At 48.8% G+C, this 14248-nt stretch overlaps 6 protein-coding genes; 2 read left to right on the forward strand and 4 right to left on the reverse strand.

Annotated features, from left to right (window-relative positions):
- Positions 1 to 182: 182 nt before the first annotated feature.
- On the reverse strand, positions 183 to 1311 carry GSBLH_T00004279001 (uncharacterized protein). XM_013043156.1 has 5 exons: positions 1269 to 1311; positions 1104 to 1235; positions 886 to 1068; positions 349 to 855; positions 183 to 316 (listed from the first exon to the last, which is right to left on the reverse strand). Exons 2-5 carry the CDS (start codon positions 1161 to 1163, stop codon positions 221 to 223), a joined length of 846 nt encoding a protein of 281 aa, XP_012898610.1. The 5' UTR covers positions 1164 to 1235; positions 1269 to 1311; the 3' UTR covers positions 183 to 220.
- Positions 1312 to 1562: 251 nt separating this feature from the next.
- On the forward strand, positions 1563 to 3233 carry GSBLH_T00004280001 (uncharacterized protein; the record flags this gene model as incomplete). The annotated part of the gene is made up of 5 exons (XM_013043157.1): positions 1563 to 1611; positions 1642 to 1754; positions 1788 to 1897; positions 1928 to 2054; positions 2088 to 3233. The coding sequence occupies 5 exons, from the start codon at positions 1563 to 1565 to the stop codon at positions 3231 to 3233; spliced, it is 1545 nt and encodes a 514-aa protein (XP_012898611.1).
- Positions 3234 to 6773: 3540 nt separating this feature from the next.
- Positions 6774 to 7321, forward strand: GSBLH_T00004281001 (Ribosomal protein L20; the record flags this gene model as incomplete). XM_013043158.1 has 3 exons in its annotated part: positions 6774 to 6895; positions 6926 to 6986; positions 7018 to 7321. 3 exons carry the CDS (start codon positions 6774 to 6776, stop codon positions 7132 to 7134), a joined length of 300 nt encoding a protein of 99 aa, XP_012898612.1. The 3' UTR covers positions 7135 to 7321.
- Positions 7322 to 7348: 27 nt separating this feature from the next.
- On the reverse strand, positions 7349 to 7885 carry GSBLH_T00004282001 (uncharacterized protein; the record flags this gene model as incomplete). XM_013043159.1 has 4 exons in its annotated part: positions 7349 to 7422; positions 7455 to 7544; positions 7575 to 7750; positions 7781 to 7885. 4 exons carry the CDS (start codon positions 7883 to 7885, stop codon positions 7359 to 7361), a joined length of 435 nt encoding a protein of 144 aa, XP_012898613.1. The 3' UTR covers positions 7349 to 7358.
- Positions 7886 to 9707: 1822 nt separating this feature from the next.
- On the reverse strand, positions 9708 to 10306 carry GSBLH_T00004283001 (uncharacterized protein). XM_013043160.1 has 4 exons: positions 10130 to 10306; positions 9991 to 10098; positions 9819 to 9958; positions 9708 to 9789 (listed from the first exon to the last, which is right to left on the reverse strand). The coding sequence occupies exons 1-4, from the start codon at positions 10247 to 10249 to the stop codon at positions 9750 to 9752; spliced, it is 408 nt and encodes a 135-aa protein (XP_012898614.1). The 5' UTR covers positions 10250 to 10306; the 3' UTR covers positions 9708 to 9749.
- Positions 10307 to 11703: 1397 nt separating this feature from the next.
- Positions 11704 to 12108, reverse strand: GSBLH_T00004284001 (uncharacterized protein; the record flags this gene model as incomplete). The annotated part of the gene is made up of 1 exon (XM_013043161.1): positions 11704 to 12108. One exon carries the CDS (start codon positions 12106 to 12108, stop codon positions 11704 to 11706), a length of 405 nt encoding a protein of 134 aa, XP_012898615.1.
- Between the last annotated feature and the right edge of the window lie 2140 nt (positions 12109 to 14248).

A 14248-nucleotide genomic window follows, 5' to 3' on the forward strand; every position in this document is an offset into this window, starting at 1 on the left:
CTCGCGCTCCCAAGAAAACTCCGTGATTTCCACTACAACTAACACTTCCCTTCTCTCTTCCTGCCTTCCTTCTCTTCCTCCATCGACCCAACTTCAACTCAATATATATATTAAAAATGATCAATGGGTAGTAAAAAAACGCCCGAATTTTGGAAAGTTGAGAAGAATGAAACAAACAACCCAAAAACAAAACAAGACAAAACAAGACAAAACAAACGAGCTACTCCGATCCGTCTGACTTTCTCCACAGAATGATCTCCTGTTGTTTAAAGAATCTGCAATCGTTCATATCCACCAACACCAAGTTAATGAAGTACTACACCATGCTAGCCCTTCCTCCTTCCCTACTTTCACCGAAAACAACTTCAGCACGTTGTTGAGCGTCGGCGTGAGCGCCAGTTCGTACGGCTTCAGGTAGAAGCGAACCGGGATGATTTCGTCTCTCACCGGCATGCCGTCCATAATCTCGTATTTCGCAATGGTTTCAGACTCCACAACCTCCTTATCGCCCTTTCCGACGTATTCCTTCTGGATGATCTCGATGTCCATGTGTTTGATCTTGATGCGCGCAAGGATGAAATGAATGGTTCCCGTGATTACATCGCCTAAATGGTACTTCTCCTTGTCGTATTGGAATTCGATATGCAAACAATCCTCGATGCCCACCTCCATCTTAATGTCGCGGTTCGAACTCGGCTCTTTGTCCTTTCGAAGCACCCAGATGTCCTTCTCTTCCGTCAGCATCGGACCAAACGCTTTGCTGATTTCTATGCGGAGGTAGTAACGAATGCGGACATTCACTCCGTAGTAGCTCTCGTACTTCTTCGAGACCTTCTTAAACGCGAATTTTAACGACTACTCATCATTCTGCAGTCACATATCTACTTTCTTGCCCATTATGACGCCCGGTTTCTCTAAATCTTTCTCCTCGTTTACAAACTCAGTCACATCCGTTCCAGTCTTGTAGTCAATCACACAGCCAATAAGTTTAATTAACACGCCTGTGTGCTCCAAGCGGGTTCCCTTAGGACAACGAATCTTGACAGTACCCGAGATATCGTCCTTTGCCTACATATAAAATGCATTTCCGAATGATTTCCTACACTGACAATGGGGAAATCAAATGATTGCCCATTTTGCAACTCCAGATGGTAAGCACTCATGTCTTTCTCATCATGAAGCTGGATCTTGATTTCAACTCCCTTCTTACTTCCGAATAGTCCATTCAAAAAATCCTAAGTGATCACTTTCTTCGATGATTGTCGTACCATAGCTATTTACAGTGATTCCACCACTAGATGAAAGTAGAACTCTATTTATAAATATATCACAGCCATATCGTACAATATCGAGGCAGTTATGAAGAATAGAATGAAGCATAAGAACCGCGGGTATTGTAGAACAAAAATAGTATCATATCTTTTCACATCGTGCTTTATTACTAAGTCTTTTAGTGTTATGCAGTGTATCTGCACAAATACAATCATAGCAGCAAACACAAACCTTTCCACTTTTTTTCGCATAGGCAAAAACTGTCAATTCAAATACTTTCCATTGTCACAATGCCACGAGAAATGATTTCGATCCAGACGGGCCAATGTGGGAATCAGGGTGCGTGAAATAGAGTTGACTAACGTGTAGTTGGCTTTGAGTTCTGGAAGAGAATGTGCAGTGAACATGGCATCGGGCCCGATGGAGTGTTGCAACAATTTGCGCAAGATAGTATCGATAGGAAGGATGTGTTCTTTTATCAAGTTTCTAAGTTTACCACTGATTTGACAAAATAGGCCGATGATGATCACTACATTCCGAGAGCGATTCTACTCGATCTTGAACCAAAGGTCATCGAAACGATTCAGGAGTCTGAATATCGTCATCTCTTCAATCCTGAAAATATGTTTCCGCTTGTATTTTTCATTATTCGCAGATATGTACCAAAAGAAGGCTCTGGGGCTGGAAACAACTGGGGAGTCGGATATTCCCAGTCGGACAAGCATAGCGACGAGCTTTTAGATATTATTACACGCGAAGCAGAAGATTGCGATAATTTCGAGGTATTGCTGAGCGATTTTTTATTTATTTTGCAGGGTTTTATGCTCACTCACTCCATCGCTGGAGGCACTGGATCTGGAATGGGGTCCTACTTGCTCGAACATCTCAAAGATGCCTTTCCTCACAAGTTTATTCAGACCTATTCAGTGTTTCCGGGCATGAAAGAGTCTTCCGATGTGGTGACGCAGCCCTACAACAGCATCCTGGCTCTTTCCCGCCTCACGGAGTTCGCGGACTGTACAGTGGTTCTTGATAATACATCCCTCAATTCCATCGTGGCCGAGCAGAGCAACGCGGGCAGTTTCCCCATCTCCCAAATCAACGCGTTGGTGTCAAACGTTCTATCGGTGTCGACCTCGACGCTTCGCTATCCTGGCTATGTAAACAGCGATTTTGTGAGCATGATGTCCGGATTGGTGGCTTCGCCGCGTCTTCATTATCTCATTACCGCGTACACGCCGCTCGTCGAGAGCTCGCTGCAGGCCAGCACGGTGCGGAAGACGAGCGTGTACGACGTGCAGCGACGATTGCTGCAGAATAAAAACCTGATGGCGGCGGTGAACACGCGGAAAGGCGTGTATTTGAGCGCGCTCCACGTGATTCAAGGCGACGTGGACGCGTCTGAAATTCATTCGTCGCTCCAACGAATCCGAGAGCAAGAGTTGGCGCGGTTTATCCCGTGGGGACCCAACTCGATTCAGGTGGTCTTGGCGAAGCGGAGCCCGTTTGTGCCGGCTGCGTCGCGCGTTTCGGGGCTGATGATCGCGAATCATAGCGAAGTGGGATCGGTACGAAGCGGTTTTTGGAGTGAGACGCAGATTTTTAAGCAGATCGGATCGCAGTTCGATCGGTCGTTCGCTCGCAAGGCGTATCTGCACAACTATCTGAATCTGCCGCTGTTTAACGGAGAGGACGCGGAGTTCAAAGAGTGTCGCGAAGTCGTGCGCGAAGTCGTGGAGGAGTACGAGCAGGTGCAGAACGATTCGTATTTGCAATGGCTGCGAGGCCAGAATTGGATTGTTTGTTTTTCAGGAAACACGACAAAGTACAATCACTGCATTCTACGCATTTCCTCGCGGATCCGACGCATTCGCTCTTCCTGCTCCGCTTCTTTCTTCGTCTTCTCGCTTTCGCCCGTTCCCTGTCCTTCTTCTCCATCGTCCTTCCCTCGATTATCATGATTTTTGTATGCAACGTTCTCAGAGTTCCCAGGATTCTTAGGGTTCTCAGAACTCGCAGAGCTCGCAGAGCTTGCAGGATGGCTGGGTTCGGTGGGAATTGCCGAGGTCGTCGGATTGGCCGAGCGATCCACCGGCGAGGACGCCTCGGCTTTCTCGTCCCCCGTGGTTTTCCGAGCCTCGTGCTGCTGCCGAATCGATCCCAGCTGATTGCGGAGATACCGCGTCGCCGAGAAGTCCCCGCTCCCCGCGGGGGAGGCCAGCATCTGATTGGCGGAGCGCAGAATCTCGGCGAAGGAAAAGGACGAAGCAGAGGCGGAGGCGACGGGCTCCAGAATAGTGAGGCAAATATTGACGTCGCTGCGCAGCGTGGGGTGCAGCCCGTCGGGCAAATGGCTCCGCACCTCCGCCACGCACTGCTTGCGCTGCTCGTCGGAGAGCAGGCTGCTCTTGGCTTCGCTGTTGGCGCGGTCGCGGACGCGCTGAAGGAGCCGGTCGAGGAGGAGGATCAGCGAGTCGAGGTCGGATTGCTGCTCGATGAAGCGCACCAGACCCACGAAAAGGGTCGGGAGAAACACGCAGTCGAGGAGTCTAGAAATCAAAACCCGGCTACACGCAGCACTGGAGAAGCAATTGCTGGAAGACCGACCGGATGGAGGGCGTTTCGTCGAGAGAGACGGGCTGGCTGAGCCCGGCGATGAAGGTGCGGAGGAGCTTGCAGACGGTCTGCGAGGTGAGATTGGAGCGCGTCGCGCATTTCAGCAGCAGCGTGGTCGCGTTGACGAGATTCTGCACGATCTCCAGCTCCATCGACGCGTCCGTTCCGCTCAGAATCGCCTCCAACACATCGCTCACCACGCACAGCACGCAATCTAAATGCTCCTCCAGCTCGCTCACCGCGGTTCTCGGCGGCTCGCTCGCCCCCGCCGGCTCGATCGTCACCGCGGAACGGTCGCACAGCCCGCAAATCTCCGCACACGCCTCGACCGCCTTGCAGTACTGATGATTGAACTGCTCGTGCAGCCGCATCACGTGCTCCGAACTCTGCAGAACCCCCAGCAGATCCCCGAAACGCCCGATCCACCGCGCCACCACCGACGTTTCCGAGCGAAACGCCTGCTTCGGACCGCGGAAATTCTCCAGTTCCGCGCGCGTCAGCAGCGTCCCGGACCGCGTCAGCAGCCCCGTCGCCCAGCCCGCGCAGCGCACGCTCGGCGTGGGCAGCTGCACGCCGTCCCCCACCGAACCCGTGCGGCCGTTTCCGAGCGAAACGCCCGCGCTCATCGGCTCCCCCGCGGGACTCGGCTCGATCTCCATCCGCTCTGGTTCTCTCCTTTCCGTCGTTTCCACGGTTTCCACGGTTTCCACGGTTTGGGGGAGAGGGGAGGCCTGGCGGCCTCGCTGTTTGAGCGGGGGAAGCGGCTTGGGGATGCTCGAAACGGCCTGGCGTTTCATCGTGGAAGCGATCGACGCAGCGGGGCGTTTGCTCAGCACGCGCGCGCCCGGACGATTCGCGAGCGCCTGGCGGCGCGCCTCGGTGAGTTTCCCCTTTTCCTCGGTCTGCGCGGGAGAGGAGGCTGCGATTCCCGCGGGTTTGGGCGTGTCGGCGGGCGCGGCGCAGTCGGCCCAGAGCGGCTCCCAGACGGTCTGGAGCGTGCGGAGATCGGCGGGCTTGTGGGCGCGGATGCGGTCCTCGACGAGAGAGCGCGTACACTTGGGCGCGATGGCCTTGCAGGCGTGGAGGGCGAGGGACCGGACCTCGGGCGTGCGGTCGAGAAGGCAGTCGAGGAGGTCCGGGAGAAGCAGAGAGGCGGCACGTGAATCGAGGGGAGCGAGGAGAGGAAGGAGCCAGCGAAGAAGAGCGGGGCGGGCTTTGGGGTTGCGGAAGGCGGGGAGGAGATGAGGGAGCGCGGGGCCGAGAGAGTTGAGGGAGTCGTGGAGAACCCAGCGCGTGAGCGCGGAGTAGAGCGACTCGATGACGTTTTTGTTGGAGTCGATGGTGGATTTGACGAGCTCGGGGAGCAGCATCGCGTTGTATTTGGCGACTTCCGCGCCGAGCGACTCGGCGAACTGCCCGATGCATTGCAGCACGCGCGCACGGAAGTTCAGATTCGACTCGCTGAGCCGGTCCTTCAGCACCGACATCGCATCGCTCACCGCTTTATTATTCACGACTCGGAGCTTCTGCTTCACCAGCGCGGTCAGATCCAGCACGGCTTGCTGCCGTCGCTTCCAGCTGTCCTTCCCGTCCACGTCCTGCATCGCGCGCAGCAGCGGACCCATCTCGCTCGACAGATCCGCCGCCTCCACCAGATCCGAGAGCGAGATCGTCGCTCCCGCCGAGCCGGGCTTGGACTGACTCGCAGCCCCGCGGGGGGACGAGCCGGCGAGGGACTGCGAGCCGGTTGGGCGGGCGGGAGCGTAGCGGTCGGCGAGGTGAGGATCGAAAGGCGCCTCGTCGAGACTGGTCATCACGGTTTTGAGGAGCAGATCGTTGAGGCCGCACTGCTGGATGAGGGCGCGCACGACGTCTCCGAGCTGGCGATGCAGCGCGCAGACCAACTCGATGCTCTGCTTCTTCACTTCGGGATTCGTGCTCAGCAAACCCTTCTCTCCCTGCACGTAGCTCAGAAGACTCTTCAGATCGATCGCGGAGGCGCCAAAGGCGCCCACCAGCTGCTGGAAGAGCGAAAGGACGGAGACTTGCTGCGCGGGAATCCGGGAATTCTGCATGCCCATGATGAGTGTGCTGATGATCACGTTGGGACCAACGCCTTCGGCGCAGAGGAGAAGCACACTGCTAATATCGGATGAAAGCTTCTTGTCGTGGATCTAACCTGGATAGACGGAGGAAAACAATACTTTCGGGAGAAGCGAAGTTGTAATGGTCGAAACCATGCGAGGACCTGCTCCGCATGCCTCTATGATTGTTTTCACACACTCTAAACTGCACTTGAGAATGTTGATATTGGCAGCTTTAAAGTTTCGGGAAAACGACATGGCAAAAACAATTGCTGCCTCTTTGCAAGCTTCATGCTGCTTCCCCGTGCTCTTAATAAACTGTGCAAACTCATCCATAGCTTTCACTTTCTCCTTCCAATTTGGGTCTTTGTCGATTATCTCCTTCATTGCCATAAAGTTTGGGTAGATTTGAGACAACTATGTTTCAAAAGCACATCCAACGCACACCTTTGGAATCGCATCATCTAAAGTACACTGTGCATCCGAGTCTTTGTAGGGAGGCGATCGAACTCTTCGTACCTCAATCGAAACTAAATATTAGCATCAATTTCATGTTTCGTACCAGGTTCGTCACTAGGTTTCTTTGTTGGTTCAGGAGCAGGAGCCGACTCTTTCGATTTTGCCATCGAGGCAAACCGTGGGGGCGGTCCGCGACTCCTTGGCTTTTCAGAAGGATCTGAGAAATCAATCGTTATCTCCATTCTGAAAAAGGTGTTTGAAAATAGGGAGTTTCGAGTTGGCTGACTTTTTGGAATTCCTGAAAACGATGCGATTCATAACAAATGCAATTTCTCATCAACCATGGGATTTGTAGCCCATCAGTACCACAAGAAGATCATAAAACTCGCAAAGGGTTACCGTGGACGACAAAAGAATTGTTATCGAATTGCCATTCGCAGTGTTATCAAAGCGCAGGCCAGATCGTATTTCTAATGAATTATTGTGATCTGCAGCTATGTTGGAAGAAAACTGAAAAAGAGAGATATGCGTTCGCTGTGGATCCAGCGAATTAATGTATTACTTCGCCGATTCTGGTTAACTTTAGGCCGCATCGCGACTCTTTGGTACAAACTACAACCATCTGATAAACAAGGAGAAAAAGGCAGGAATTGCCATAAACAGAAAAATGTTGGCTGAATTAGCCGTGACTGTGAGATACTGAAGTTTTTTTAATGATCCATAGGAACCCTGCTCTTTTAATTCTCTTGTGCTAGCCTTCGATGTGATTGAGAAGATGGGATTGAGCGATCCTGTCGCAGCTGCAAAGGAGGCCATGTCCAAACTTCCCGACCACGCCCCTGTTAACGATATTCAAACCGTCCTAGATGAGATGAACAAGCTTTCCCTTTCCCCTGTTTGTTACAAACAAACACATCCAATAAAAGATCAAAAATTCAGTTTCTCAATCGAGTAAATCGGCTGGGCAGTCACCGGCAGCGGCAGATGGCGTCTAGATATCACACGAATTGGCCCATCGCTTACTCCAAATGCTTCATTACGCCCTTCAAGGGCAGCAAGTCCGTGTAGATCTTTCCGTCTCGCTCTGTGATCGTTCGCAGAATGCCCAGCAGACTACGCCTCAATTCCCGGCCGTTCGCTCACTCCACAAATCGCGGATTGGACTTCATATCGAAGATAATCCGGGTTGTATTCGCGTCCAGGAGGCAATCGATCCACATAAACAACGCGGGAGTGTAGTCATTCTTCACCTTCAAATCGTGCTTCTTCCAAAGCGCGTCGTTTCCTTTGCTCGCACAGCCCAAATTCACCTCCAACATCTACGAATCAGCCCTCCTTCGAGCCCAAACCAAACAGCACAGCGCGATGGAATACACGACGTCCAGATCGAGCTGTCCCAACTCCTGTCGCAGCCGATTGCTATCGCACTGAACGCACAGAATCCGAACGCTCATCACCGTTATGAATCTGAAAAAAAGAACCGACAGCAGCGAAGCCTACTTTCGACGAAGCTCGTAAGGCTTCTTCTCTTTCCACTCACACCACGCAGCAAACTGCGAAATCATTTCCTTGTCCACAGCGAGGCAGTATCTCCAGATCTTGATCAGATCCGGCTCGGAGATAAACGAAGCGAACTGGAGATAAAAGAGCAGCGTCACCAAGTCCTTAGCTTCGAGAATCGCTTCGAGAATGTTCGGATTGACCGAGATATCGACGCCGCTTCGGATCAATTTCTGCAAGACCGACGATAGAATGGAGCCATTCGGCAGAATGCAGCGCCCAATGAATCGCTGCAGGAACTCGCTCGACAGCGAAACCACCGAGTGATTCGCAGCCACGCGCGCGCTGATAAATTCCAGCGCCTTCGCCTCGAACTCGCTCTCCGTTTCCTTCAGCACCGCCTCTTCCTCCTTCGAAAACGAATCAGCATCGGCCATCCAGTTCTTCCATTCCTCGCCCTCCCGGATTCCGAACGGCATTTCCGACACCGTTCGCTCCACCGAACGCACCTGCGAGTCCACGTGCAGTCGCTTGCTGGCGTGCGCCAGCGGCTCTCCCGCGTGGCGGATCACATCCTTCAACGAGAGCGCCGAGATCGACACTTCCGAGAAGAACAGGCTCCCTTTCACCAGCAGAAAGAGCCGGTTTCGATGCAGTACGATCTCGGACGGCACCGCGGGCAGCTCCATCGATGCGATTTCGTTCAGCAGCTCGGCGTGAAGGAAGTGCAGCCGCGCTTTCGCGCCTTCTTCCAGCGCCACCGCGACGCAGCGATCGCCCAGCGAGCCCAGGCAGGCTCTACGCTTCGATGGAGCCGCGCCGGACGCGTCGAGCGCCGGAATGGACTGCTGCGGAACCAGCATGTAATGGCCGAGCTGCGGGTCGGGACGGAGAAGAAACCGGTGGAGGGAGAAGTCGTGGAGAAGTAGCCAGACCGCGCTCAAGGAGGGGGAGTAAAGAAGGGCTGCAGGGGCGTGGGGCTGGGGCTGGGGCGGAAGAGGCGCGTAGACGAGCTTGAGAGTGGGCTTGGAAGCGTAGTGACATTGGATGATTGCGATCGAAAAACTAGGTGGCAGGAAGGGAGAGGCACTACGAGTCGGCCTTCTGAAGGAGGAAACAAATGGAGCAGCTGGTGTTACTCGGCTTTTTAATATCGAATTTTAGAATTTGGTCGAAAGCAGGCAGATCAAGGTGTTCCAGCTCCTCAAGCTTTGGAGAAAGTCTAGACGTTACAAACCACTGTAGATTCGCACATATAACAAATTCCGATTTTAGATACACGTAATAAATATCCCCCTATGGGTATTAACAGCAAAGTGGCATCTTTGATCTATTCTGTTATAAACAGGAATAAAAGCACACTTTGGATGTTGTGAAGGACTTTGCAGAGGGACTGCTACTCTTCCAGTTCAAAACGGTTGTTTCTCCTTGACAAGCCACGAGGCCTCTACAAATGATTCCCAACTAAGAAGAAAAATACCCATTGTCGTTAACTAAATAAGCAGGAGAGGTGATACACTCCTGCTTATTTGTTGGAAATGTCCATGTTGCGATAATATTCTTGGCAACCATTGAATACAGATTGATTGCCGAAGACGATGAAATAACAGCACATTCGCCACTACCAGGAACCGTTCCGATTGTAACTCCAATAACATCAGAATTCCCTTCTAGGATCTTTACAGGTGCTGATACTTCCATCTTTTAAAAAGTTGAATGGCTTTTTGAGTACAATATTACAAATTGCACTCTTTCATAGTATAGAACAAACACACAAAGCAGACATCTTTAATACAACTTAGTAATGCATCCTGATGTTTACTTATTAGCCTTCTTCGCCTTGCGGTTCTTAATCTCACTACATGGTACACTCCACCAAAAAAGTACGCAAGAATAGCCTCGCGAGACTTGTTTCTAATCTCGGTCTTCTGGTCTCTCTTCTTCTGGATATCACTCACAGACATTCCAGCAATGGCCTTCTGAACCTTGAAAGACTTGCGGCTACGGCGCTTGCTCTTCTCTGTCGCCTAAATAAAACCGGAACTTTGGCATAATATACCTCTGCCTTCTTGTTATTGCGTCTCCAAGCAGTAGTCCATCGAATACGAGCGGGCTTCTTCTTCTGAGATCCAAGAGAGCAGCACTTGTGATTAAGGAAGTGAACGGGCTAAAGATTACGTTAATCCTGCTCGAGCTACCTGTCCATCCTTGCGAATGTACATACCTCCGTGTCCGGGGTAAATTTTGTACTCAGAGAAAGAGCAGGTAAGTGTTCTACGAGAAGTTAGATTTTCCCAACCAACTCCACTCCAAATCATATATCACTTAGGAAACGATACCTACTTCACGACCATCTCTAATTATATATTAAAGAACGTCTTTTTAGATTGGAAACCAGTGGTGTTATTTTGTGCGTGTTCAGTTATTTTCTTGATAATCATGCATTTAGAGTATTACGAGGCAAACATTTATTTATTTCACAAACACGGAACTTCATCTTCTTTTGAAACCTAATCTTTGGAATCGTCAACTTCGGATGCGTCTCGGTAGGAGCGCCTATTGATTTCACTACACACAAATCTCCATACCTGTATTACTTTGGGGATTTACACCTTCACGATTACCACTAGGCTGGTTTTCATGGGAATCACTATATATTACACAAAATGTCTGGAAATAACCTATTTCCGGTTTTTCTAAATATTATTAGAAATAACTATACATACCGAACACTCTCAGCAGAGGGAGGAACAATTTCGGGTGTAGGAGGGACAGCAGCATCAGGTTCAGGAGGGACAACCTCGGGCTTAGGAGGTACAATTTCAGGTTTAGGAGGAACAACTTCGGGACTGGGAGGAACAGGAACAACTTCGGGTTTAGGAGGAACGATTTCAGGTTTAGGAGGAACAACTTCGGGTTTAGGAGGAACGATTTCAGGTTTAGGAGGAACAACTTCGGGTTTAGGAGGAACGATTTCAGGTTTAGGAGGAACAACTTCGGGTTTAGGAGGAACAACTTCGGGCTTAGGAGGAACAGGAACAGCAGCTTCGGGCTTGGGAGGAATGGCTTTATGTTTAGTAAATGGGCGAATAGGTTTGGGAGCCACAGCGGGCTTTGCAAAATTCTTTTCCACAGGCAGATTTGAAGAAGAGCTATCCAAATGAGACCTGGAATCTGTTGAAGAAATTGCATTGGTACTAGTTTCAGAAGAAGACAAACTTGCTATGGATAAAGAAGAATTAGAACTAAGTCTAGTTCGTGTAGGTCTTTCAGTTGTATCTTCCTTACCCACTTTCTTGAATTTCCCTCGTGATCCATCATCAATATCATATGTATTCGGTATCTTATATTTATCTACAAGTCAAGTAACTAATATTGTAAATACCGTTAATATCGTTCACAGTATCGAATTCGGATGGCTTTTCTTTAGAGTCTGATGCTTTTGTATGATGTTTCGACATCAAGGGATCTGTAGTAACTGTGTTGCTCACGTTTTGCGTAGCATCTTGCTGAATTGTCTCTGCTGCATTCTTATTTGAAGCAAGTTTATGCCGCCGATTAATTCTAAGTGATTTTTTATCTAGCGAAGTATCTTTTACAAATATACTTCCTCCCATATTACCTCTATTTGGATGAGATGAAGGATTTGAAGTTGTGAGAGGAACCATATCAGGATTTGGAGGAGGAGAATAAGAAGTCGCATGAATTTCAGGAATATCCACTTTTGGCACATCATAAACATTCATTTTCACTGATTGTAGTGGTGGTTGTTCTATAGGAGGAACAGCAGCATCAGGTTTAGGAGGAACAGGAGCATCAGGTTTAGGAGGAACAGGAGCATCAGGTTTAGGAGGAACAGGAGCATCAGGTTTAGGAGGAACAGGAGCATCAGGTTTAGGAGGAACAGGAGCATCAGGTTTAGGAGGAACAGCAGCATCAGGTTTAGGAGGAACAGGAGCATCAGGTTTAGGAGGAACAGGAGCATCAGGTTTAGGAGGAACAGGAACATCAGGTTTAGGAGGAACAGGAACATCAGGTTTAGGAGGAACAGCAGCATCAGGTTTAGGAGGAACAGGAGCATCAGGTTTAGGAGGAACAGGAACATCAGGTTTAGGAGGAACAGGAACATCAGGTTTAGGAGGAACAGGAACATCAGGTTTAGGAGGAACAGGAGCATCAGGTTTAGGAGGAACAGGAGCATCAGGTTTAGGAGGAACAGGAGCATCAGGTTTAGGAGGAACAGCAGCATCAGGTTTAGGAGGAACAGCAGCATCAGGTTTAGGAGGAACAGCAGCATCAGGTTTAGGAGGAACAGGAGCATCAGGTTTAGGAGGAACAGGAGCATCAGGTTTAGGAGGAACAATTTCGGACTTAAAAGGAGGAAGCGATTGAGAAGTCGAATGAATATCAGAACTGTTTGTATTGTCTGTCACCTTGTTTTGTGGTTTTAGAGAAACCGCTGCTAGGTCTGATATTGCTTGACACTCGCCAGAAATAGGACTGTCGCCTGGATGATTGTGTACATCCGTAGTTTGTGGCTCGGGTGACGGAGTTCGGGATCTTGAGTGTTTCGATGGAGATCGAGATGTAGATATTGATTCTTCAGTAGGACTACGTGGCTTGGGCGACGGAGTTCGAGACCTCGGTGGGACTCTAGGAATGGGTGGTAAATCTGTTGGTTCGCGCTTATATGGTGGATTGGAGTTATTATCTACCGGAGGAATTGGAGGCGGTTCTGGCGTGAGATTAGCAGATCGGCGCTTGGTTGGCATATGCATTGGATTTCCATGACTGTCGTAAGAGTCGGCTGAGAAACTGGTAAGGCAATATCCTTTCTTCAGAGAAAAGCGAGAGTATTTGCTTAGACTATTAGCCTTTTCCAGGGGAGTTATTGGATCGTTCCCCGTAAGCATACTATCAGTATCCTTTCCGACTTTGAACTACAGAAAAACCATTGAAACCATACATACTTCCATAGGCTGCGAAATACTTACATCGATCCTCACTTTCCTATCTTTCTACACTTTACTTAAGCAGACTGATTCAAACCTTGAATATATCTTTCCAACTCCATCTTTTCGTTTGTTTTTCCGATACTTGCTCCTCTTCAGTTACGGGAATAGCAAGCTCTTGTCCTATTCCTTTGACCTATACTTTGAAATGATTCTATTTACTTACTCCATAATAGAAAGTTTCAGCATCGTTCGCATAAGGAAAAACAAAGCAAAAAGACACATCCCTGTGTGGCATAACGTAGCAGCGGTCTCCGAACTTAATTGGTTCTTCCATATTATTAGGGAACTCGAGCGCAAGTTCAACATCAAAAGTCTAAAGATAAGAATCTGCTTAAAATATAATGCATTATAATCAAACAGCAGGCCGATATAGATTTGGCGACCCTTTATTTGACTACGGACAATGATTCCGGCAAAATAGCCCATTATATTATAATCGATCCACCCGCCTAGATTCTTAGTATTCTGCGATGTATCCGTACCTTCTGGTTTTGAGAATAACACACGGCAAAAAGTAACAAACATTCGGCTTGATACCTTTCCCAATAAGTTATCGATCCTCTTTTTAACTTCTTCTGTTACTAAAGAGTCCATTACAAATAATAACCTGAAAAACGTACGAAAATAAGTCCGTATTTCAGGATATTATGCTTTGAATTGTAGTGATATGCGATTATAAAAATATTAATTTGAAGCAAAGCTTCACAGATCAAGTGGTAACAAAACTCGATTCTACATTTATTATGTTCGTTGTGTACAAGTTATCGAAAATGTTCCTATCTTGAATTTTGTTATATTTTGTTTCCTTTCATTTCAAATGCAGCCTTTATTATCTGTGTTATTAATGTCTGTACTTGATTCGTAAAAACGGCAAGATTTCTGGAATAGGCTCTATTTTCTTTAGGATTTCGTTTCATAAATAAATAAGCATATGGAATCCATATCGCGTGTTAGCTCTCTAAATCGAAACCAGTTTTTTCGTAAATCTGGGGACAGTACTGAAGATCTGCACTATCAAGATCTCAAAGTGATTGAAGAAAGCGGGCTTCCTTATCAATTATCGGATTCACTCAAGATTATTGATGTTTTCCCTTTCCTTTTATTTCTTCCTTATAGAGCGTGAACAGTATTCATGATAGTTTGATCTCGATTTATACAACAAGGGGGGTTGGGAAGCTCATGAAAAAGCACGAAATTACGTTATCTTCTGAAAAGGTCACGAAATGGAAAAGCGCCGAAATAGGAAAGCTGTTGTGGAGTCAGTTGAAGCCGTGTGTGCAAGTCTATCATGCTTTGCAGAGT

Source organism: Blastocystis hominis (genome assembly GCF_000151665.1).
Source record: "Blastocystis hominis, Singapore isolate B (sub-type 7) whole genome shotgun sequence assembly, scaffold_6".
NCBI lineage: Eukaryota > Bigyra > Opalinata > Blastocystidae > Blastocystis > Blastocystis hominis.